Source organism: Gopherus evgoodei, chromosome 1 (genome assembly GCF_007399415.2).
Source record: "Gopherus evgoodei ecotype Sinaloan lineage chromosome 1, rGopEvg1_v1.p, whole genome shotgun sequence".
Lineage (NCBI taxonomy): Eukaryota > Metazoa > Chordata > Testudines > Testudinidae > Gopherus > Gopherus evgoodei.
The window spans coordinates 182,620,473-182,647,121 of NC_044322.1; the positions used below are offsets into that span (position 1 = coordinate 182,620,473).

The 26,649-nt window shown below is 38.5% G+C and overlaps 1 protein-coding gene across 3 annotated transcripts in view; it reads right to left on the bottom strand.

Annotated features, from left to right (window-relative positions):
* ROBO1 (roundabout guidance receptor 1) overlaps positions 1–26,649 on the bottom strand; it is a 1,055,533-nt gene that overhangs the window by 514,544 nt on the left and 514,340 nt on the right. For all 3 annotated transcript variants that reach the window (XM_030580281.1, XM_030580292.1, XM_030580273.1), the window contains exon 3: positions 3,979–4,062. In XM_030580281.1, coding sequence (XP_030436141.1) covers positions 3,979–4,062 — 84 coding nt within the window. The remainder of the gene's footprint in view (positions 1–3,978; positions 4,063–26,649) is intronic.

Sequence of the window (26,649 nt, forward strand, 5' to 3'; positions counted from 1 at the left end):
CAACACGCAAACTGAATTCTCTTGTCTTAGTGTAGTCTGTCCCCCAACCACTCTGAATATTGCTTAACCACATGTAAAAGATGTGACTTTAATCTCTAGCACGGGGGTCAGCAACCTTTCAGAAGTGGTGTGCCGAGTCTTCATTTATTCACTCTAATTGAAGGTTTTGCATGCCAGTAATACATTTTAAGGTTTTTAGACGGTCTCTTTCTATAAGTCTATAATATATAACTAAACTATTGTTGTATGTAAAGTAAATAAGGTTTTTAAAATGTTTAAGCTTCATTTAAAATTAAATTAAAATGCAGAGCCCCCCGGACTGGTGGCCAGGACCTGGGCAGTGTGAGAGCCACTGAAAATCAGCTCGTGTGCCGCCTTGAGCATGCATGCCATAGGTTGCCTATCCCTGCTCTTGCTCATTTAAAACAACGACAACAAAAATCTTCGGAAGTACTTTAAACTTCAGTGTTCACCAAAATATGTTTTAAAAAAAATATGTCTGGGAGTAGACACTCATGGATACCCTTACAAGAGTTTACTCTGTCTTCATTTCTAAAAAATAAAGTACTCTGGAAATGATATTCACTAGAGTAATTAACTTATCCTGCTGCCATTGGAGTTAATGACAACTCCAATGAATTTTATATATATAAACACCCCCTTAAGTGCAATATGTAAGAGCTGCATATCTTCACCCTGAAATACTTTATTATGGAAAGAGAAACAAAGGGCAAGAAGAATGACGATCTTGGAGAATGCCTAGCCCTCAACCTACCACCTGATTAGTTGCAAACAGCAAGAATACTTTGCCTGTTTACCCCTAGAGTTGAAGTCATATGGGGATAGATGTTGTGACACTGTCAGTGGCTGAATCATTTCTACTGTCATTCCACCAAAGCCTGACTGGGACAGCCTTAAGGATCTGCTGCAAAATGTATCTGGTCAACTTGACATTTTAGCTGGCTGGGAGATTTGCTGATCGTGTAAGATAGTTGCTGCTCAGTTAATTAGCTGGAATTTAATTATCCATGAGTGGGGATTCGTGTAAATTTCCGTTAATAATATGTGCTTAAGACTATTGATTTTGTTTTTGTTTTGTTTGCATAAACATACTATATGAACAAACAATAAAAAAGCCAATAAATAATATAGCAAACCCTGTTTTATCCAAATGCAACAGAGGGAATGGAATTTCTTTGGATGAATTTAGTTTCAGGTAAATGGAGGACATTTCAGTACACATGGTACTGTTGATAGATTTTTCAGGTAAGGGAGATCATGGCAAATTACTCTTTCAAAACTTCTGTAGAATTTAATAGAAATAACTTTTTTTGTTAAATTCTATAGGATGGGCCCAAAAAAACTAGAGAAGGAATATCTTTTTCTATTACATTATAAGGCTTTGACTGTAATTTCTATAGAACAGTATTAAATTTTTATATCTAGTGGCTTTTTTGCCTAATAAATTTCATAGGGCTTTTCCTCAAAGAGGAGTGTGCCAGTACAATGGTGTTGAATATGGTATATGATAGGATAAGACAGAAACAGCAGTTATTACAACATCTTTAAACTTGAAAATCTTTACCCTCCTCCCAGGGTCATGCTCAAGGTGGGGGGGAGCAAGCAGGGGCATACACTCCTCCAGTAATTGGCCTCCTCTGGCCTTGGGGCTATGGTGGGGAGAATGAGCTCCTCCAGCTCTGGGGGAAACTGACTGCTCCTCTGGCCCCAGGGCCACGGTGAAGAGAGTGAGCTTCTCCAGAATCAGGGCTGTGGGGAGAGGGACACAGAAAGTTCCCCTCCAAAAGCCATCACATTTTTATTCCTGTGATGGCTTTTGGAGGGGAACTTTCTGTGTCCCTGCCTTCTCCCTGCCAAAAAATCCCCCCATTCGGTATCTTTTTGCTATCTGTCCAGATTGTCTCTTAGTGGGAGATTCCTATCTATGAAATGGAGAAATATTTTTTTCCTATCTCATGGGACTGTAGTGAGGATAAAACAAGTAATCTTTGTGAGGTGTTTGGATATCAGGGTAAATGGGTGCTGTATAAGAAGTACTTAAATAATTGGCCCAATAATAATTCTTTGCAACGACATGTTCCATCTGCTAATGTGATGTGCAGGCCACGGCTTGAAGGTATTGATGAATATAATGTCACATATAATAGAAAATAGCAAAACATTGCTAATTATTACTGCTATTTGATACACTTCATCACAGAAACTCAGTCTTTTACACATAAGCATAAATATCTCTGTAAAATAATTATTTGATCTGTTTTGCAGGTGGGGAAACTGAGGAAGAGAGAGGTTAAGGGCGATATTTTTAAAGACACATAGGCATATCATTGGTACCAAGGAGAGTTAGGCACCTAAGCACCTTTTCAATTCTGTCCCTAAGTGAATAACCCATTGACCCAGAGAAAGGCAGTGGCACACCCAGAAACAGAACCCAGGAATTGCAATTCCCAGTCCTGAGCTCTAGCCATTAAACAGAATAATTTCCCCGAAGAAACATGCACTTACAATAAGTATAAAATATTATTTAAGATATATTTATTATTCCGGAATACTTTATAATGCTGGTCACTATGCTCTGAATTTTCAGAGTAGATTAGCACAACGTAATTTAATGGAGGTGTGTCTACTCAGGAACATTTGCAGGGTGCAAACATGCCTTCAAATATGCACATCCACCAGTTATGAGTGGAGAAATAATAGTATCCTACAGGGTATAATGGTATAATAGAATAGAAAACCTGTACGGATGTTAAAGCCATTCTATATGCTTTTATTTAGTTTAGTTTCTGTGCCTTGAGGGCATAGGTGGCTAATTATATTGCTTTGCTTTTTCCGTTTTTCAGAAGGAAATATTTCAGAAAGAAACACAATAGATTTTACAAAGCTAGCTTTACACCTAATATTACCATGCACGAGTGATTGCTAGGGACGGGTAATGCAAGCAATAATCATTGTAAATGTTGTATAGCGTTTCTTACCCCCTCCTTGCCCTCTGTGTGTCCTGTACAGATTAAGTTTTTAGTCATTTTTTTTTCAGTTACCTAACAACAAGCCAAGTGTACAAGGTAAGACATTTCACTATTAGTCCATCCCTAAACACAGTTAAATGTGTAACTCACTCATTTCCCCATCTTCCCTTCCTGCTCCCCAGCCCAAGAGTGACTCTCAGGAGAAATGCAAATAATAAACAACACGTCTGATTTTCACATTTTTCAGATAATAATTTAGGATTAGATTCTGCCATCCTGACTAATGCTGAGTAACCCAAGAATAATCCAAATGGGTCAGAATTAGAGCAATTTTGCCTTTACATCACTGTAGCTGATCTAAAATCTGGCTCCACAGGACTACTCTAAAATAAGGCACCATTCAGTGTGAATAAGGATGGCAGAACTGGACCCTTCAGTGATTTCTGCTGCACTGCATTCAGTGGTGCTACTTTATCTTTTACCTTCCTGACCTGACCGACAGACGTATTTCTTTAAAGATTAAGTAGTTAGGCAAAACAAACATCAGAGAAACTTCTCTAATCATCAGGGTTTGGTTTTTTTCAATTTAAGTATATTTTGTTGCTGTTTATACCAAATAGACACATGGAGAAAGACCATCAGTCTTCAAAGCAAATTTGGGAATGAACTCTTTGTCATGCAATAGGTTACATAATTTGTAAGAGATTTCCGCTCCATTCCCCAGTAATACATAGGATTACAAATGTATAAACAATCTGAATTTACTGAAAGAAAAAATGAGTGAAGATAGTTGTGTATTTAAACAGCACTGCTGTATCCAAACATTATCTGCAGAGTGGTATGGTATGAATTAATGCTGATATTAATGATGATGATAGCTCAGTAGCAGAGATGGTTAAAGAATTGCATACAGGTGGCAATGGAAGATGCAGGTGGGAAAGTGTGAGCAATATGGAACTATTAATATTTTTGGAAAGATAAACTCTACCTGTGTAGCCCAGCGAATTGTCATCATTCTCAGAGGTGGGAAGTGGTGTCCCGCTGTCGTTCCCCCTCTCTAGGTCATCAGAGTCTGTCGGAAACAACACCAGAGCTGCTGATGGGGTCACAGTAGTAACAGTAGTTGCCATTTCCATCAAAATATGTCCAGATACAAATAAATCCATATATGACAGAAAGACACACAGTGACAACACACAGCCTACTTTATCCTTCCACAGCCTGTACTGTATTAAACACTGTAACAGCTTCAGTAACATTGCTTTCTGTTCTGTTTCCTTATTCCCCTAGTTTAATCCTTTTAATGCACCTTTTGCTCTTACTCCACAGCTTGTAAAGTGCTCAGTCTACACTCTGAGAAACAGCCAGCACAGCCTGTGGTGAGCATATGGGGAAGAGTAGGCAGGGTGGTTGAATGCTAGCATTGCTAATTTTCTACCTTATTGTTAATCAAAGCTATTGACTGTGATCACTCCCCATCATTGCTTCATCTCCTGGAAATAACGGACTCAGGAGACTTTACCTCTTTGTGTGTGGGGGGAGAAAAGGGGGGAGAGACAGTGTCTTGTCAAACAGGGGGGAGGGTTAATATAAGTACCATACCTTCTCTGGCGGAAAGGGCAGGGGCCAGATCTCATCTATGAAAAGGCAACAGTTTATCATCATAAGAAAGAGATACATTTCCTAGACTGAAAGGCACTTGAAAGAAACACTCAATTTCAATGACATGCTAAAAAAAATCCCAACCCAGAAAAATCACGTTTTCATACTTTGTAAAATAAATCACTAGTCTGAAATTTAATAACACAGGATATAATAATAATAATAATAATAATAATTAATAATAATAATAATGAGTCAAAACAGAAGGAATAAAACAAATCACACAAATTCTGAAAACAAACCACACAGCATAGTGGTTTTGCAGTGCACAAAGGAATTCTCTACTTTATCAATATCATTATATCACATCTTTATGTACAACTACATGATACATAATGCTAAATGGCATGCAGGTTTATTTCTATTCTCTTTATATACAAAGTAAATTGAAAAGAATTAGGAATGGCTAAAAGTAATGACATTTAATATGTTACTGTTTATAAGTGGGGGCAGGTCTGGAATGCAATCAGTTAATACTGTATTACTTGGAATAGCACTAGCACAGTAGAAAGTATGTCTGACTACTGACTTACAGTTCTCTTCTGTTTTCTACTGTAAGCATTTGTTGACAGGTGTATCATAATTACCTGAATATTTTAAAGATCTTGAACAAGAACAACATTTCTTACCATTAACATACTTCCTGGATTATTACATTCCGCAGATATTAAAGTTTGTTGTATAATAAGATTGATACAGTTAATTTAAAAAGTATATTTCTATCTGAAAATGTTGCGGATGTTACAAGAAAACACCTATGATCACTAAACGAGAAATATGTTAGTAAAAATACTTTCTCTGTTTTCTCAGTATGTTTACTTTGTTCATTGATATCACTTCTTAAAAATCCATGTTTCTGCTATGCAATAAAAACAGATATGCAATTCCTCCTTCAAAAGACACTGATAAACAACAGATGATAAAAAAAATCTTGAAAAAAGGAATTTTTTTTATAAAATGAAATTAGAGACAAACTATTTAAGGGTACTCCAGACTTTTAAATTAATCAGTTAAAATATTGTCATCTTTAAATAGCGGTAGTGGAAATAAATAAATAAATAAATAAATAAATAGGACTTGTTCTAAGGACAGATACAAAAGGCAAAATATGTTCATTTATTGGTCTGTTCATCTTTGCTGGCTCAGTAATGGCCAATGTCAAGTGTATACTTAAAATCTGCTCAGAAAATGGCAGTGCAGTGAGAGCATCAAAATTTTACTACTCCAGATTGTTCACTTATTTGCATGCAGGGGTTGATGAGGTCAGAGTTTTACCATATAGCAATAAAGAACAGTAGGATGGGACTTTTTGATGAAGTAAGAGGCAGAGATTCCATGCCTACTATGCCTGCTCAGGCAAAAAGCTGTATCCAGCTAAAAAACAAAAATGAACACATACCAACCTGCTGCTAATATTCCTTTCACTTCAATCATTGTTTCTTGCAGATTTATCCAACACAGTCTGCTTAGGATTTGTGATATTAAAAGAAATGGGTGAAGGACTACTAGCTACTGTTCAGCTACAGGCTAAGAATGTTTCAATTTAGCGTGCATCTTTATGTGGAAAAACAATACAATTAAACCACTTTTTTCCCCATTCTAGAAGGACCTATGGTATATCAGACTATTAAAAATGGATAGTAATAAACACTACATGCTAATTCTTAAGCTAACATTTTTAAACTAATGTGAGTTCAATTAGGTGCCTAAGTAAAAGCAATCTGACTTTCAAAGGTGCTGAGCATTGAATGAACCGAAGGGGAGAGATGGGGCTCATCCCCTCTAATAACCAGGCTGACATTATTTCGGAGCATTACTTTAGTCATACATATTTGAAAATGGTGGCCTCTGTCATCTATTTTCATTGGTGGAAGTGAGTAGATTAGGCATTCTTTTCTAGTAATACTAGAAACAAACAACGATATTTAGCAGATTTTTTAATGGTAAGGCCATCCCCATTCCTAATCCAAGAATGAACATTATTCATCATCCCATTCTTTGTGAAATGCGAGTTTTTTTATTCAGTCACAAAGAAAAAGGTATTTCTACCAACACATTGGAGATTACTGTATGGCCTTTGTATGGGAATCACCATTCACTGATGATGATCAGTGAAGTTCAGTTCCAGGTGTGGTTGAATTCTACCATTTTCAGTTCACTGCAGGTGAGATTTCCCCCCCAGTGCAGAAGAGCTATACTGTACCATGTGCTGTACTTCAGTGATCTGATGAAGATATATTTACTTGAATAGTTAGGCTGTGATCAGGTATTAAGCCAACCTTCTGATGTTACAGGGAGTAGCTGTTCAAATAAGGGGCCAGGTTTTAAGGAAGAGGCACATTCATTCTCTCCCAGCTACCCGCTGTATGGCAAGCTGCCAGTTTCCATTCTTCCTCAGTGCCAATTACTGACAAACCCTTTTCTCCTTGTTCCTTCTCACTGAAAGCACAAAGCTGCTGCCCATCTTCTGCCTCTCCCTCACCCAATGCTCATCATGTATCGCCTCCTCAGGTGTCATGTCTTGTTGTATGTACAGCAGGGCCATTTCTAAGATTGGCCCCAAGACTGGGCTGAGGTGGGAGGGCCTATAGGGAAGCTCTGTTCACAAAGAGTAGCCATCATTCATTATGATAAGCTGTAATACCTAAAGTATTTTATGTATTGCTCTAAATACAAATTGGCTTCTAATTCAGCTTGAACTGAATATTATTCACATGTATTTAGGCATATACCAAAATTAAGCATTTGGGTGCATCCCATGTAAAACATTTTCAATATCTGAGTTCAATTATCCCGTCTTATTCACCTTATAATTAGCATAAATGTTGTTAGCAATTCACTGTAGAACATGGCAGGAAGCAATGCCATTTCAGTCATTGCTTCCAACACACATTATTTCAAGATGCATGACTACATTTACCAAAACCAGTCAGTTTCTGTCCACACTTTCCATCCCTATATTCTAGCTTGCACGGTAGATAAAAGTTAAAAAACAACTTTTTTGTGTGAATGGAGAGATTTTAAATATTGCAGTAACTACAAGCCCCCTGTAATGAAAAGGGTATACTAACATTTCACTAAGCACATGGCTTCATTTTACTTCATATAAAGTTTTTTTTTAGTTTCTTTTCAGCATCTAGAATTTATTGTAGACTTTTGTTATTATCAAGCTTGTGCTACACAATTTCTGGGCAACAGCGTTAATTGACATTTTCAAGATGACAATTAATAAAAGATTAGGTAAAAGCAAATGAATATAAATTACTATCAATATTAGAATTGTGTTCTACAAATTGGATCAATTCATATTGATTCCGTCCTACTAATCTAGAGGAATGCAGGGAAGAGGCATGAGAAAAAGTGCATTGAGTACATCAAACTGAGACCTATATGAGGAATTACTATAGTATCATATATTTCTATTTCATTTTGTAATGGTAAGGTTCTGACACAAAACAAACAAGTTAACATAAAACCAAACTCTGTTTATAATCCAGTTTCACCTAAAAATATTGGTCTAGTTCGTATAACTAACCATGCTGACATAGTATTAAACACTGATTTATAAAACAAGTTCAGTTGTTCCAAAAGATATTATAATTTGTCAGATCTTGAGCTGGTGTAAATTGTCATAGCCCCATGGACTTCAACAGTTTTCACCAGCTGGAGGATCTGGCTCTATCTGGAGTCTTCCTCCCTGCATGTTTACACTGTTTGGATTGCCTCCTTTTCTAAGATGTGTCTGAAATGGTGTCTTTGGGACAGGGAAAGGGGGGCTGGGCACTACAGAAATATACATAAATCAATGGGCACTACTGAAATATACATAAATCAATACATCAGCTTTACAAACACCTAAAGTGAACATTGTCTATCAGCTCAGTAGTACATTTCTCAAAATTATGTGGATGTGGATGCCTGTAAACACAGTTACAAAAAGTTATCGAACAGGCACAACAGCCAATTTTCAGATGAGGATTGATTGGTTTAATGCAGTAAAAGGCTTAGGACAAGATTGCTCAACATAGCCCCACCGAAGGCAATAGAGCTAGGCTGATTTATACTGGATGAGGATCTGGCCCATTAAAACTGTACAAGCCACAATAAAACTTTTTGACAGATTTAATATTTAGCTTTTAGAAAACATGATTACTATGTGTGAAGAAAATCCTGCTAGAGTGGAGATGATTTTTAAACTCCTTTCCCTCTTTATTTTTATTTCGCATTATAATACAAGTCAAAGATTTTAAATTCATTACAAACAGAGGGGAGTTTCCCGTTATGTTAATGCATGTTTTCGGCAAGCTATCCCTTTGCATCTATTTTTTTAAATACAAATATAATGGCTAATTGTAGGCGACAGCAGCTTCATCATATACTCACCAGGTACTTACTTGTGCAGCGCAGTTATATTTCTTCTGGAAAAAAAATCTTTATTATGTACTCTCAAATTCTAAAAATTCAAGCTTTATTTGCAAACAATTGGGATGAAGAGGAACATTATAAACTTTTAATTATACAGCAAATATTTCAGATAGAAGAATTTAAATTGCAACACTTGGTAATATATTGGGCACTGCTTTAAACATGAATTGCAGGAACACTCCGTGGTATCTTCTAACCTATTTAATTGTCCCTTTAATGTTCCCCACCCCTTGACTTCTCTTAGCTGTTCTCCCCACCCCTTTACATTGGCATTCACCAGTCTTAGATCTCATGTGCTCTACATCTGCTATCATTTCTTTCTCTTCCAGACAAAACTGGAAGTAACAGCAATTCCAGCTAATTAAGTGGTGCTTTAAGTTAGTTAACAGGTGGTGGCCCCAGCTGCTTTAGTTGCATGGGTAGATAGACCCCCTTTGCTATCCTACATAAGGCACCATGATTAATTAGGACAAGGAACCATGTGTTAGTGATGGACAAACAGATTTATAACAGCATTTCCTTCTCTAAGACTGGAAACAACATTTCTTCAGAAGATACAAAATAAATAGGCTATTTGTTGATGTGCACCATAATCATCTATCAGAGGGCTGGCCGTGTTAGTCTGGATCTGTAAAAGCAGCAAAGAGTCCCGTGGCACCTTACAGACTAACAGACGTATTGGATGCATCCGACAAAGTGGGTATTCACCCACGAAAGCTCGTGCTCCAATACGTCTGTTAGTCTATAAGATGCCACAGGACTCTTTGCTGCTTTTACATAATCATCTAGACTATGTGCAGATTATATCATATGCATAAGAAATAGCGTGGTTTTTTTAACTTTACTTTTTTGGTTGTTAATACAACAAAACAAACTCTCTATCCTACCTCAGGATTTTTTTAACATTACCTAAAATCACCTTATATTACATATTAAATAATAATTCCCTCAGTAATCAAAAAATTTAATGACAGTTAAATAATACCAACTACAGCCTATGTATTCTGAGAGGGTGGTATACAAGCTTCTCCCCACTCCTCTCTTCAGGTGCACCCCAATTCTGATCAGTTACACTCGTCTTGTTCCCGCAACCATTACTCAAGTCTATTGCCTTCAAACAGACTGTTCCTGTGATTAAGGGCTACAGGACTGGGTCCATTTCTACTACTTTAGCCATGCGTTGTTGTTGCAAAGTGACTATTTTATTATGTGGTTAAATAACCACTAAAGGGTAGGATGGAATCAAGTTCAGTTTCTCTTAACTAATGCATGACTTGAACCAAAGTCTTCATAGATGAACTATTGCTGAATCTACTGTCCCAACCATCCCTCTCTGTCTTTTATACTGTCAAGCAAGCTCTTTTTTCGTCACGTGTAATTAGAAAGAACTATTAACTTCCTCTGTTAAATATGCTATTGCTTATAAATGGCAAATGAAAATATCTGTCTTGATTCAACACTCCAGGACACTGGGCTTTCACCAGAGTGACTCCAAAATAAATATAAAAATTAAGTGTTGAGTCACACATACACTGCAAAAGTTGTGAAAGTTATATGGTGTCATAGATTAATTATATTAATGTAAGGCAAATGGTTAGATGGTTCCAAATAAAATGAAAATAAAAGATGTTTCTGCATAAACAAAGCGTGACTGATAAATAAGAAAATAAGAACTGCTATATGGGGTCAGACCATGAACTAACTTGTTCAATATCCTGTCTCTGACAGTGGATCATACCAGAGCTTCTGGGGGAGTGTGCAGAACAGGGAAGTTATGGAGTGATCCCATTCCTGTCTTCCACTCCTGCCTTCTGGTATTCAAAGGTTTAGGGTTGCCCTGAGTATAGGCTGCCAATTAATTTCGTTGATTGATCCCTGTTTTTTGTATTATGGGTAAGGGTAAATAACACTTCTCTATTCGCTTTTTCCATGCCATTCATGATTTTATAGTAATCAATCATATCACCCTTAGTCCTTTCTTATATAAGCTGCACAGCCCCAATCAAAGCTTCTCACTTTATATGGAAGCTGTTCTATACCTTTGATCATGTTTGTTGCCCTTCTCTGAACCGCTTCCATTTCCACTATATTCTTTTTGAGATGGGGAGACAAGAACTGGGCCCACACTGGGATTTATATAGTGGCATTATGATCATTTCTGTCTTATTTTCTCTTTCTTTCCTGGTTGCCCCTAACTTAACTGTTAAGCCTTTTTTTAACATTGCTGCATGCTGAGGAGAACTTTCCAGGGAACTATTCATGGTGACTCCAAGATCTCTTCCTTGGGTAGTAATAGCTAATTTAGAACCCATCACTGTATTGGGGATTACTTTTTCCAATGTGCGTTATTTTGCACTTATCAATGCTGAATTTCATCTGCCATTTTGTTGCCCAGTCAAGCAGTTTTGTGAGATCTCTACAACTCTTTGTAGACTGCTTTGGACTTAACTATCTTGAATAACTTTGTATCATCTGCAAATGTTGCCAGTCCACTGTTCACCCCTTTTCCAGATCATTAATGAACATGTTGAACAGCACAGGTCTCAGTACAGATGCTTGGGGAACCCTGCTGGTCACCGCTCTCCATTGTGCAAACTGACTTATTCCTATCCTTTGTTTCCTATCTTTCAACCAGTTACTGACCCATGAGAGGACCTTCCCTCATACCCCGTGACTACATAGTCCCCTTAAGAGCCTTTAGTGTGGGACTTTGTCAAAGAGTTTCTAAAAATCCAAGTACACTATACCAACTGGATCGACCTTATCTTCATGTTTGTTGACACCCTCAAATAATTCTAATAGATTGGTGAGGCATGACTGCCCTTTACAAAAGCTGTAACAAACAAATCATGTTCATTTATGTGTTTGATAATTCTGTTCTTTACTATAGGTTTTACCAGTTTGCCCAGTTCTGAAGTTACAGACTCATGAGCCTGTAATTGCCAGGATCTCCTCTGGAACTCTTTTCCAAAAAATGATGTTACATTACCTTCCTTGGAGTCATTTGGTATGGGGTCAGATTTGAGTGATAGGTTACATATGACAATTAGTAGTTCTGCAATTTCATATTTGAGTTCCTTCAGAAAATTTGGATTAATACTATCTGATTCTGGTGACTTATTACTGTTTAATTTAAGAATTTGCTCTGAAACCTTTCCTGCTGACACATCAGTTTGGGACAGTACTTCAGATTTGTCACCCCAAAAGACTAGTTCTGATGTGGGTATCTTATGCAGTTCCTATGCAGTGAAAACCGATGCAAAGAATTCATTTAGCTTCTGTGCAATGGCCTTGTCTTCCTTGAATGCCCTTTAGTGTCATCATTGTCCACTATCTCCACTGCCTGTTTGGCTGGCTTCTTGCTTCTGATGTACTTAAAAAAATATTGTTAGCTTTTGCATCTTTACCAAGTTGCTTCTCAAATTCTTTCTTGAGCTGCCTTATTATACTTCTACATTTTGCTTTCCAGAATTATTGCTCCTTCCTATTTTCCTCATTAGGATTTGATTTCCAAATTTTAAACAATGCCTTTTTGATCTAATGGCCTCCGTTACTCTGCTATTTAGCCACAGTGTCATTCTTTGGTTATTCCTACTCTCCTTCTTGATTTTGGACATACATTTAGTCTGAGCATCTATTACTGCGTTTTTAAGTAGTCTCCATGTTGCTTGCAGGCATTTTACCCTGTTGACTGTCCATCTAATTTGTGTCCTCATTCTTTCGTATTCCTTTTTAAATGTTAAATGTTAAGGTGGTGGATTTTTTTGTATCCCCCCCATCAAGGATTCTAAATTTAATTGTATTATGATCAGTCTTACAAAGTAGTCCAGCTATAGTTATCTCTTGGACTAGATCCTGTGAGCTACTTAGGACTAAATCAAGAATTGCCTCTCTCCTTGTGCCGCAAGAAGTAGTCATTTAATGTGTTTATCTCTGCACCAGACCCTGAGGTGACATTTACCCAGTCAATATAAGGATAATTGAAATCACCCATTATTATTGCATTTCCTGGTTTTGTAGCCCTTCTATCCTCCCTTCGCGTTTCACAATCACCATCACCATCCTTGTCAGATGACTGGTAGTATATTCCTACTGATATAGTTTTATTATTCAAGCATGGAATTTCTATCCCTAGAGATTCTGTGGTACAGCTTGATTCATTAAAGATTTTCACCTTATTTGACTATGCTTTAACACAGTAGGCAACCTATTGCACGTGTGCCGAAGGTGGCAAACGAGCTGATTTTCAGTGGCACTCACACTGCCAGATCCTGGCCACCAGTCCAGGGGGCTCTGCATTTTAATTTAATTTTAAATGAAGCTTCTTAAACATTTTAAAAACCTTATTTACTTTACATACAATAGTTTAGTTATATATTATAGACTCATAGAAAGAGACCTTCTTAAAACGTTAAAATGCATTACTGGCACGCGAAACCTTCAATTAGAGTGAATAAATGAAGACTCGGCACACCACTTCTGAAAGGTTGCCGACCCCTGCTTTATCATATAGTGCCACTCCCCTACCAGTGCAACCTACTCAGTCATTCCTATATAGTTTGTACCCTGGTTTTACCATGTCTTCTCGATTATCATCATTCCACCATGTTTCCCTGCTGCCTATTATATCAATAGCCTATTTAATGCCAGACACTCTAGTTCACCCTTTTTTACTATTTAGACTTCTAGCATTTCTAGCACTTATACATTTTGTCAATATGTAGTAGCTTGCCTTCATGTGTTATGTTTAAATGGGATTCTTTTATGTTCCTCTCTTGCTTCTACCTGTACTTTACCAACTTCTTTTCTATCCTCTATACTAGGAAATAGAGTTCCCCTTTTAATCAATTCTAGAATACTCCTTCCACTAAAGAGTCTCTGGTTCCTAATAATTCTAACTCCCTCTTCCCAACACCATTGTCTCATCCATGCATTTAGACATTGTAATTCTGCTTATTTTTACTGGCTCTGTGTGTGGAACTGGAAGCATTTCAGAGGATGCTACCATCCGCAGAATCATAGAATAGAATAATAGAATATCAGGGTTGGAATGGACCTCAGGAGGTCATCTACTCCAACCCCCTGCTCAAAGCAGGACCCATCCCCAGACAGATTTTTGCCCCAGATCCCTAAATGGACCCCTCAAGGATTGAATTCACAACCTTAGCAGGCCAGTTCTCAGACCACTGAGCTATCCCACCCCCCATAGAGGTCCTGGATTTGAATATTTTACCTACCAGCCTAAATTTGGCTTCCAATCCAATATAGCTGCTGGGAAATCTGTGCAAAACCATTAGAAACTGATGCCACTTCTTCAGCATACGCCTCTGAACACCTTCATCCCTCTAGTAACACAGTTTCATTTGGAGCCATGTTGCCATCAGTTGTGGTCTCAATGTTAGTATCCCATCCCTATCTCCAAGAGGGGCTGCAGGCATGGAGGAGAGTTACTGCTAGTTCTACCACATGAAATTCTTCTGGGCAATATATGAGGGTAATATGCTGGGTTCTTTGGTTGCTCCTCAACGTCTACTCTCCACTCCACTTTCAGAATATCCCCAGAGGCCTACAGAGTCCCAGCTTTGTAGACATCACACTGAGATGAGTAGACAGGACAGACTGTAGAAGGACCTCTTCCCTCTTTTATAGATTTTGGGTCTTTTATGCATGCTTTTGCTCTCTGCTCCCCCTTTCCCTCACATAGCTGAGAGAGGAGCATGTGAGCCTTTAAGTGGACAAAACTCATCCTTCTAGATATAAAAATGATTTGCAAATTAAATGACAGCTTGAATTCATTCACAGGACTCAATCTGGCACCTAAGAGAAAAGTAACTTAATGCATTTATGCAGTGTAACAATTCTAAAGTGAGCACTACAAACCAAAGGCAAAGAGTACTGCTAACGAACATCCAAACTGATCTCTCATTTAGAGCAAATCAGTCATGTATGGACTCTATCAGTAAATAACAACCAGGAGCCACAAGAACATGTCAATTCAAAAGTTGGAGTGTGCTAAAGTTTCCTGTGACTCTTCCAAGACAGTGAATACTCAGAGCTATCCAGTGATTCTCATATTTAGTGCAAAAATGTGTATCCACATAAAAGACTCACATTCTTAATGTAGAAAGCAGTGGTACTAGCTGCTGAAAGGCTTTTTGTCTCCTGTTATTAATAGGGCTTGTCTTCACCGGTGCAGCTGTGCCACTGTAGTGCTGTATGTGAAGACGCTGATATGCTGACAGGAGAGCTTCTGCTGTCAGTGTAATTAATCCACCTCCCTGAGAGGTGATAGTTGTGTTAATGGGAGAAGCTCTCCCATCCACGTAGCACTATCGACACGCGGGAGTTAAGTCAGTATAACTATGTGGATTTGTGACACCCTTGAACGATGTAATTGTACTGGCATAGTCTGTAGCATAGAGTTGGCTATAGTGTTTCTTTCTACAAGACTCTTCTTAAGAACAAAGATTTTTCCATGCTATAGTAAGATGCATGCTATAAATGAGGATTTTTTAATGACATTTCTTTGAGAGAGGTGCAACTCTATAACAGATGTTTATACTTCTTTTGTATACCTGAACAGTTGGCTGGCAGGTAAAAGTCAGAGCCCTTATACCAGAGGTGGGCAAACTACAGCCCACAGGCCACATCCGGCTCATGGGACTGTCCTGCCTGGCCCCTGAGCTCCCGTCTGGGGAGGCTGCCCCTGACCCCTCCCCTGCTGTCCTGTCCCACACAACAATGCCGCCAGCTGCAAGCTTCTGCCACTCTGAGTGGCATGGTAAGGGGGCAGTGGTTGGATAAGGGGCAGGGAGTTGCAGCACGGCACTTAGGGGACAGGGATCAGGGGGCGGTTGGATGGTGCACATGTTTGGCGAGGGGCAGTCAGGGGATGGGGAACAGGGGAGTTGGATAGGCATGGGAGTCCCGGGGGGCCTGTCAGAGGGTGGGGGTGTGGATAGGGGTTGGAGCAGTCAGGGGACAGGGAGCAAGGGGGGGTGAATAAGGGGTGGTGTCCTGGGGAGGCAGTTAGGGGCGGGGGTTCAGGGAAGGGGCAGTCAGGGGACAAGGAGCGGGGGGGAGTTGGATGGGTTGTGGATTCTGAGGGGGGGAAGCTGGGGTGGGAAGTGGGAGGGGTGAGATAGGGAGCGGGGGTTTGGGGAGGCACAGCCTTCCTTACCCGGTGCTCCATACAGTTTTGCAACCCTGATGTGGCCCTCAGGCCAAAAAGTTTACCCAACCCTGCCTTAAAAAAAATAAATTATTGGACATATGAGCATTCATTGATAAAATTCTATATTAGGCGGAAGTCATCTCTCTATAAACCATCAAAATGCTTACATTGTGCATATTCAGAATTCTATTAGTAAAGCTGCAAATGCTTCGGGGAAATCAGAGGAAGCGAGACTAATAAAGAATTAGCGATAATTATCTAGGCCATGGTGAAACCTATACATATATCTCAACCAACTTAAAAACCACAAGCCTTAACTTGTAACAATTCATACAAATGGTAGTAAGTTCATGTAATACTTCATAGCAGTTCAATAGCATCTTTCATTTGAAGATCTAATTTCTCAGTGAGATTAATGAGAACCTCAAAAGAAAGCACAGGTTCAAAAATTACTCCAAGTTTATGAACTCAAACAGCAGGAAGAATAAAGCCACAATGAAATGAAAAAGCCAAGCAGAACAACAATCAATAACTGTTCTATCTCATCAGAATTCAAGCTCCACAATATTAATATCAGATAGGCAATCATGCAACACAACAAGATGCATTCAGGATGTACCAGGAACAACAAATATCTCTGGGTATTGTCAATTTGTAATATTGTGTAACCTGAGCATGGGAATTATTAGCCAGAGGCAGTAATTTCAAAACTAAATGGATTCCTCAGTAGATCCATGGGAACCTCAGAAATAATTAGAGCACCATTCAAAGACAAGGCCCAAAACAATAACGCATGAACATTTGAAAAATTGATATGGTTTAAAACACACAAGAATACCAAGAGACCAATACAGGTGTTCAGTTAATGTGCACACACACACACACACACACACACACACACACAAAATCCATCAAAAATTGATGGCCAATAATACTAACCAAACCCTGGACTACAAACTTGCAGAGGACGATGTGCACCCACAGAATTGTCATAAGCACTCTGGAGCCTCTCAGCTTTGGTGTCAGATAACGTGTCCCTCATTTTTGTAATAAAAACGTATATTTATTTTTTGTGCTGCTGGATGCAGAGCATGTAAGCAATGAATGGAATAAGGTAGCTTGCTGCCATTATTTTGAAGTATAGCACTGGAGAGGTTATTAATTAGAGAGCAATAAATCAGATGTTTAATCCAAGAAGAATATTGGAATAATTTATTAGAGATGAAGGAGTGCATTATTTAAGTGAAATGGAAGCACAGACAACTCCCCAGTACAGGCTCACTAAGAATACATGGTCTCAAAGAGAGCTGATAAATTTCTGTGGAGAGTCTATCAAAATGTAGAGATGATGTTCCTCCAATTCAAGCATAACTTTGGACAGGAAATTAAAACGGACAAAACTTGCACAAAATTAGAGGACTTTCTTTAGCAAGCCCCATTTTTCTATTTGTTTTCACTTCTGCTAATTGTGTCACTGCAACAATCATCAATCATGGTTAAAATCAGCCATCTTAAAACAAGGAATAAGAAATAATTCTATTAACAGTACTAGAAGTCACATCCATATATATCACATGCACTGCGCCTAGCCCGATGGATCCGAACTTGATTAGGGCATCTAGGCTCTACTGTAATATAAATAATAAAACAAAATTCCCTCAGCAGCAATCAGAGCAAGGATGGGTACCACAATTAGCATAAGAGTCCAGTTTTCAATCCTAAACACTTAGAGTTAGGCACCTAAATCTGACTTTACATGCTCAAGTGAACACAGGGTATCCTATTTTTTTAGGGTATCCAGCTACTCACTTGGGACCTGAATCAGATTTAGGTGCCTAAATTGGAAAATTTGGTTCACTGTGATTCTCCACTTGACTTAAAATTAAATAAACATATTCCGTAAGTGGAAAAGAAACCATAGAAAACAAAATCATTGATAAGAATGAAATACTTGAGAACAATACAAATAACAAATAACAAATTCAGATAGAACTTGATCAGACATTCAGCTAAGGGATAGGACAACAGTAACTCATAGCTGGTTAGAAATGAAAACAACACATAGTTGGCATTATTTTATCACCTGGGCTTCACATCTCAGATAAAAGAACCATTGCCCCAAAAGGTGATAAGGAGATTGAAGCTTTAAAATCATAGAAATGGACTCAGTTCACTATATTAGTTTTATACTGGTGTCACTCCACTGAAGTCAACAGAGAAACTCTATCATAAGACTGGAGTAACAGTGTGATGATATAGGCTTCAGTATACAGGGGACTCCCAGACCTCAGAAATAACTCGTATAGCAAGCAAGTTAGGAAAGTAAAGGCTTCATCAGGGAGCAAGAGTGTTTCAAGTGTGGAGCACAAAAAACTTCCATTTCAACAAAAGTTTCTAGAATGCTGCTAAGGGGATTCATGGTCATTCTGCTCAGGTCTTTTGATAGTTTTGACATCCTTTCCGTAACTGCAAAGACTGAGCTGGGGGGGGGGGACATACAAACTTGTCACGAGAAAATAATATTTTTGTTAGCTTTCTGCTAAAACAAAATATCACCTGGCAGTTGCCTTCTAATTTGTTATATATATTTTTTCAATATGCTGAATGGCAATATTTTAGGAAATGCTTTTAGATTTAGCAAATAATTCACTTCCATGTACTGGCAGAAATGAAGTTATTTTCAGTGATTCAAGGTAAAATTTACACAAATCAAGATAAAAAAGAATTTGTTTGCATTTCAGAAATGACACTAAAATTTTAGTGAAATGGTAGGAATGAACATGATGTTTCACAAATCAGAATACATGATGTAGCTTTAGTTGCAGAATGAAAATGATAGGGTGGAGTTTGAGCTCAGCAATTAAAAATGATCACGTTAATCCGAAAGACAAGGTGCAGGGCTGCCCAGAGGATTCAGGGGACCCCCTGCCGCCAAAGTGCTGCCTGAGATCCACCCCAGGACCCACCGACGAAGTACCGGAAACCCCCTGCCGCGGGTCTTCGGGGCACTTCAGCGGCAGGTCCTGGAGCGGAAGAACTCCCCACCGCTGAATTGACGCCGACTCGGAGTGGAAGACACTCTGGGGGCTCTGGCCCCATAAGGGTTTTCTGGGGCTCCCAGAGAGAGTGAAGGACCCTACTCCAGGGGCCCCGAAAAACTCTCCTGGGGGCCCCTGAAGGGCCCGGGCCTGGGGCAAATTGCCCCTCTTCCCCCCCCACCTTTGGGTGGCCCTGACAAGGTGAGTGAGTTAATATCTTTTATTGGACCAACTTCTGTTAGTGAGAGAGACAGGCTTTCGAGCCACACAGAGCTCTTCTTCAGGTCTGGAAAAGGCAGTCAGAGCTCAGTTAGAAAAATAGAATTTATTAAGGAGAACATAAAGTCCACTTGATTAAGAACTGTTTGAGTAAATGAAGGTTTTTCCTTTCTGTGTAGTAAGGAAATGTGGTTGAATTTAAGTGGATCCATCAATTATCATATCCTGATGGTGATTCAGTTAATGGATGTATTATTGATTCTCTTTTGTGTTCATTTTACATGCATCATTCAACCAAGGTGAAAGTGGACACAACCTGCTTTTCATTTGTTATAGATGTGCCTGGTCAATTTTCATACATTTGTTACTATATAATATTAATTTCAGAGGAAAATATTTCATAGATAAATACACAAAGGTTGCAATTAATAAGTTAACAATCACCAATGATTAACATGCAGAGGTAACAGACATTACAGTTATAAGGGCATTTAAAGTTGCTGCAATGGGAAATACTTATGATCAGGTTAGATTAGCACAATGGTACTTTCTGGCACTGGAATCTATGACTCTATCAATGTCCCTTGTAGTAACTCTTGGTAATCGCTGACTTTTTAATGATATCTCAAATATGCCTATGAGAGTACGATTTTTATTGCATTTGTATTACTTACAAATTGACTTCAATAAAGTTACACCAGTTTACACCAGCTGAGGATAAATTAAGATTTTGTGAAGCAATAACAGACTGACAGCCACTTAAAATCTTTGATTATCCAGAAAATAGAAACAGCTTGAACTGGTCATTCTGACCCACCAGAATACTTGACCCATTTCCTTCAGTGACCACTTATCGGGAAAAAAGAAGGTAGTTCAACTTCCATGCACATTTAATCCGGGATAGTTACATGAACCTAAGGAATTTAGGTGCCTGACTCTCATTGAATTTCAGTGTGTGTTGGGTGCCTAACTCTCTAATGTTCTTTTGGAAGCCCTGCACCTAATCATTGGTGTTTCCATTAAAACAGCCAACAAATATAAGCAACTTCCTCAGTTCATGGGAAGAAAAAACACTCGACATCTTGCACGATCAGGCCTTTATTGAATCAGTCTGTAGTGAAAATTGGAGAGTAGAATAAAATGGGACTAGAATGCAGCTGGGAACTTGGCTTAAGTATCCAGCATGTTAAAAATGCACTAGGGAACATTTAGTGTGCACCAGCAGGGTCTTCACAGATCAGTTAACAAGCAACACATTAGCATTCTTCAGAAATCATCCATAGTCCTCATTACTAAACCTTGTAGGCAAACCATTAGTAGCCACCTGTGAAAAATGTTAAGAGACTTGCCTGGTATTGCATAGACAGCGTGTGATGTTTCTTAGGGTACCCAGGACTGTGAGTCACCTTGTTTTACCCCCGGCCTCCAGCAAGAGGGAGACTTGCTTGTGCTTAACTGGCTGTCAGATCCCTGACATCTCCAGTCTGTTATCCACTCAAACAATCTCCTCTGGGCTATGCCAACTTTTGCTTAGCAGGTTAACAACAGGTGTACATCAGTCTCTGAGCCCCTATGAAGTGTACTCCTGTAGCATCCAGATCCTTATGCACTAAACACTCACAGAAATACCAGGCCTGCTATTCCCAAGGGGACAATGTACACACTAGCTTGTTTGATTCAGCTCAGAGTCTGCTCCTTATACTATACCACAGCAATGAGATATATTTATAGTGAAAACTATCATAAGTTTATCAAAAATGAAGATTTATGAGATAATGAGTAAGGATGATGGACACAGAAAAGTTACATATAAAACAAAATTATAACACAGTTACTGGAGACTAATCTTAACAGGCAAATCTTCTGTCTAAATAAGTTTCTCACCGTCCAAATTGTTCATTTCAGTGTTTCACCCAAGCATTTCAACACATTTTCCCTACTGTATGTCTGTCCTCTTTGACTGATGACAGACTTTAAAATTTTTTTTTTAATCTTAGCACTTGGAGTGAAGACAGTTGACAGAAAAGCCGGTTTCAAGAAGGGCCAGCTCCAGGCACCAGCCCAGCAAGCAGCTGCTTGGGGCGGCCAACGATGAGGGGCAGCACTTCCGGGTCTTTGGTGGCAATTCATCGGTGGGTTCCTCCCTCCCTCTCAGACCGAAGGACCAGCCACCGAATTCTGCCGAAGACTGAAGCGGTGTCGGTAGAGCTGCAGATTGCGATTGTGGCTTTTTTTTTTTTTTTTTTGGCTGCTTGGGGCAGCAAAAACCCTGGAGCCAGCCCTGGTTTCAAGGAGTTATGCCCTTGGAGTAGGGAGACCCAGGTGCAAATCCATATTCTATCATGGATGTCCTGTGTGACCCTGCAGAAGTCACTGAATCTGTCTGTTTCCTGACTGTAAAATGGGATAATAGCATTTCCCCACTTCAGTGGGGTGTTGTGAGAATAAATCTATTCAAGCTTGTGGGGCACTCAGGTAAGTATTATGGCCCTCATTGCCATGGTAACTTCAATACCTACTCAAACTGGACCAATACTGATGTTGTCAGATGAATGTTCCACTTAGGAGAGAACACTGTATTTGCACCATAATTACACCTTTAGAGTAGGGCTGTCAAGTGATTAAAAAATTAACTGTGATTAATTGCACAATCACACTGTTAAACAATAAGAGAATATAATTTATTTAAATATTTTTTTTTTTACATTTTCAAATATATTTATTTCAATTACAACACAGAATACAAAGTGTACAGTTCTCACTTTATATTTATTTTTATTACAGATATTTGCACTGTAAGAAATAAATAGTATTTCTCAATTCACCTAATACAAGTACTGTAGTGCAATCTCTATCATGAACATTGAACTTACAAATGTAGAATTATGTAAAAAAAAAACTGCAATCAAAAATAAAACAATGTAAAATTTTAGAGCCTGCAGGTCCACTCAGTCCTACTTCATGTTCAGCCAATTGCTCAGACAAACAAGTTTGTTTACATTTTCAGGAGACAATGGTGCCTGCTTCTTGTTTACAATGTCACCTGAAAGTGAGAACAGGCACTCTCATGGCACTGTTGTAGTCGGCATCGCAAGATATTTACGTGCCATATGTGCTAAAGATTTATATGTCCTTTCATGCTTCAACCACCATTCCAGAGGACATGCGTCCATGCTGATGATGGGTTCCACTTGATATTGTTCATTTTCATCATCTGAATCAGATGTCACCAGCAGAAGGTTGATTTTCTTTTTTTGTGGTTCAGGTTCTGTAGTTTCCGCATTGGACTGTTGCTCTTTTAAGACTTCTGAAAGCATGCTCCACACCTCATCCCTCTCAGATTTTTGGAAGGCACTTCAGATTCTTAAACCTTGAATTGAATGATGTAGCTATCTTTAGAAATCTCACATTGGTACCTTCTTTGCATTTTGTGAAATCTACAGTGAAAGTGTGCTTAAAATGAACAATATGTGCTGAGTCATCATCCGTGACTGCTATAACATGAAATATATGGCAGAATGTGGGTAAAACAGAGCAGGAGACATAAAATTCTCCCACCAGGAGTTCAGTCACAAATTTAATTAATTCATTATTTTTTCACGCGCGTCAGCATGGAAGCATGTTCTCTGGCATGGTGGCCGAAGTATGGGGGGGTGCATACGAATGTTTAGCGTATGTGGCACATAAATACCTTGCAGTGCCAGCTACAAAAGTGCCATGCAAAACCCTGTCCTCACTTTCTGGTGACTCTGTAAATAAGAAGAGGGCAGTATTATATCCTGTAAATGTAAACAAACTTGTTTGTCTTTGCGATTGGATGAACAAGAAATAGGATTGAGTGGACTTGCAGGCTCTGAAGTATTACATTGTTTTGTTTTTGAGTGGAGTTATGTAACCAAACAAAAATCTACATTTGTAAATTGCACTTTCACACTAAGAACTTGCACTACAGTACTTGTAGGAGGTGAAGTCAAAAATACCGTTTCTCTTGTTTATCATTTTTACCGTGAACATATTTGTAATAAAAATAATATACACTTTGATTTCAATTACAACAAAGAATATATATGAAAATGTAGAAAAACATCCAAATATTTAATACATTTCAATTGGTATTCTATTGTTTTAACAGTATGATTAAAACTGCAATTAGTTGTGATTATCTTTTTTAGTTCATCACAAGTTAACAGTGATTAATTGACAGCCCTAGTTTAGAGACATAAACTACTATACATTGTAGCTACATCGCACTTAGATCAAATTCACCACCACTTATGAAAATCGGCACTTCAGTGGAGTTGTATATGCTTACACAAGCAGCAAATCTGACTAGCAAATAATTTGCGTCAAGTTACATCGCACACATTGCAAAACAAAGGCACAGTGGGTCTTTTGGTAACCAAATATGAAAAAAAATGCTAACAACAATATCTAGGTGAAGAAAAGGTTATCTGTAGTTGTCTTCACCAGACAAGTTACTGTTTTAGTTTTAAAAAGTTAATTTTATTAGTAAGAGAGTCTAAAGTATAAATTAATGAGACTATTGATAAATACCTTGAACTGAATTTTCTAAACAGTACACTTCTTAAATTGGCTTTTTTTATTAACTCATAGCTCAGAGCTATTTCTTCAAGTGGGGTATAATATTTTGATACCCAAACAGTAGTAATACAGTGGGATTTCCTGTTCAGAGACATTTGAATAACCCATTTTGCAACACTTTGCAATGGGATTCTGGGTTCCTGAAAACCTTAAACTTCCAGTAAACCCAGTGGTTCCCCCACACTCCTGAGAATGAAACTCACCGGTTTAAGTTAACCAAAACCCATACAGCTTGGACAGAATTTTAATGAGAAGCAGCAGCATCTGCTTTGGATTGCTGGCTGAATGCTCTGCCAAAATCTCTACCATAAAACTGAGGCTAACCCAAGAACCTATTGCAGAGAGAGTGACTTTTAATCTTCCACTATTCCATGTGACAACCCTCCCCTGCCAGGACCAGCTGAGGTTGAAAGAGCCCCTGACAGGCTGCTGGTTGAGAAAAATATCACAGAATATTTTTAAGTGGTTGATGTTTAACCAAGGACAAAATGGATTTAAGATGAGATTTCTAATATAGAGAGATGTGTAGCCTGAAAGTATTATTGGCATTAATTTTGGGATAGCTGCATGACTTACAAGCATCAAGTTATGCAAGTCAGCACAAATGAGCACCAATAAAACCTTTATATCACAGCACATGTACATTCTGCACTTGTTCCTGGTTTACAGCAACACTGTTGCAGAAATCTTTTAGATACAGTTTGTAAAATGTACATTTTCCCCTGTCCTTTTCCTGTAAAGCCAGGTCTTTAGACCAGCAGTACATAGGGATGAGAAAAATCATGATATAGTCTCCAGTGATGATGTGAAATGGCTATTCCATATATAAAATTACAACACTATGAAGGTCCAGTATCTTGGGACCTTTCATGGCTAGAGGCAAATGCTTTCCCAGTGCAAAGCTGGGAATCAAATCTTTCTCATGGTTTAAAGCTTCCATTTCTAACTTTCATGGTTTGTTAGATAGCTGACCTTCAACCTCTTGCAGATCCTGGACAGACTATTAGCAGTAACACCAGAGGAGTTGCCTTAATGGGCAGGCTGCAGGGGAGGCAGTCCCAGGTGCATTATAAATGCAATTTATCACATTGTCCTGAAATTGATCAATGAGATATCACTATGCACTTAGAATGTATATACAAAATACACACGTGGTGGAGATATCCCTGCGACAAGTTGCATTTATCATGCATCCGTGACCTTCTGATGTACACCCTGCTTATTACAGCGGTGATTTAGGTGCTTAACTTCAAGCAATTGCTTAATGGCTTGATTCAGCATAATACTTAAACACATGCCTAATTTAAAGCATGCCACTAATCCCACTGAAGTCAATGGGACTACTAATCCAACTCCTCTGGACTTATTGCTAACATTTCAGGGCAGAGGCCATGGCATCCTATTATATTCATACAACACCTGCCACATTTGGAGCAGAATTGTCAGAAAATAATAAACATTCCAGCCTTATGAGCTGGTTCAAATAGCTCCCGCAAAAGAAGGAATGAGCAATCTGTCAGAAATATTTCCTCTTTCTCTCTCAGTGGGAGTTCATTTCCATTAGTTGCATCTCCCGTTCCCTGTGAAGATTCCCTGTTGTTCAATTAAACAGTTCCCTGTGGCTCTCCCTCTAAAGTGTTGCTTCATTTTGAGAACCAAACAGTTAGTCTGTGGTGAGAAATGAATTCTGTGCTGGTGTCTAAATTACATTATTTTTGTTGTGGCTGCAGAGACAGAGTGCTACAAGCTCTTGGTGGATGCAGCATCAATGCAATGTTTGTGAATTACCATTACAAATCACTAGATTCTTCATTTAAAAATACCACAGAATTCTGTGCCACAGAGACAGAAGAAGAAAACATGGAAATAGGAATGGAAGGACCAGAGAAGATGCCAAAATGAAAAATTTCAGATAAGACAGAGTAGCACTCTTTATCTAATTGAATTTATGGACCAAAATGGTTTGCAAAGCATAAGTGCATATTAATAAGCAAAAAATAATTTACCACCTGCCTTTCATTTACAAGGCAATCTGGAGGTGTCTTGAGATTTACTGAGAGTCCTAATTTAGAATGGTTCAGTTCCCGCCACTATAATAGACTATGGACCTGATCCTACAAAAAATAGTCAGGGGGACCTCCTGGTATTTAAAGTTAAGCATGTGAATAAGTCTCTCAGAATATTATATTGCCAAGTATTACTGAAATAGAAGTTAGTGGTTTCAGACATTTTTGTTTCCTAGCAAATCAAGACACATCCAGTTTAAAGCAGAATATTTGAAAGTCTGTTTAATTTGTAATATTTAAATTTGCCAGGTATCAGTCCAAAATATGAAGCATTAACTGTGCCTGGGGTGGGAGATTTGGAGAGAGTGGAAAAGGAAGGAAGAGCAAAAAAGCAATTTGTTGTTGAGAAAATGTGCTCGTAATGCTCACAAATAGCTTTGTTTTTCAGTAAAACTTTCATAAGGATATTCAGCATACGGGCTTAACAAGCCCGTTTGACAGCTGAATAATCTACAGATTAAGAGTTTATAGAT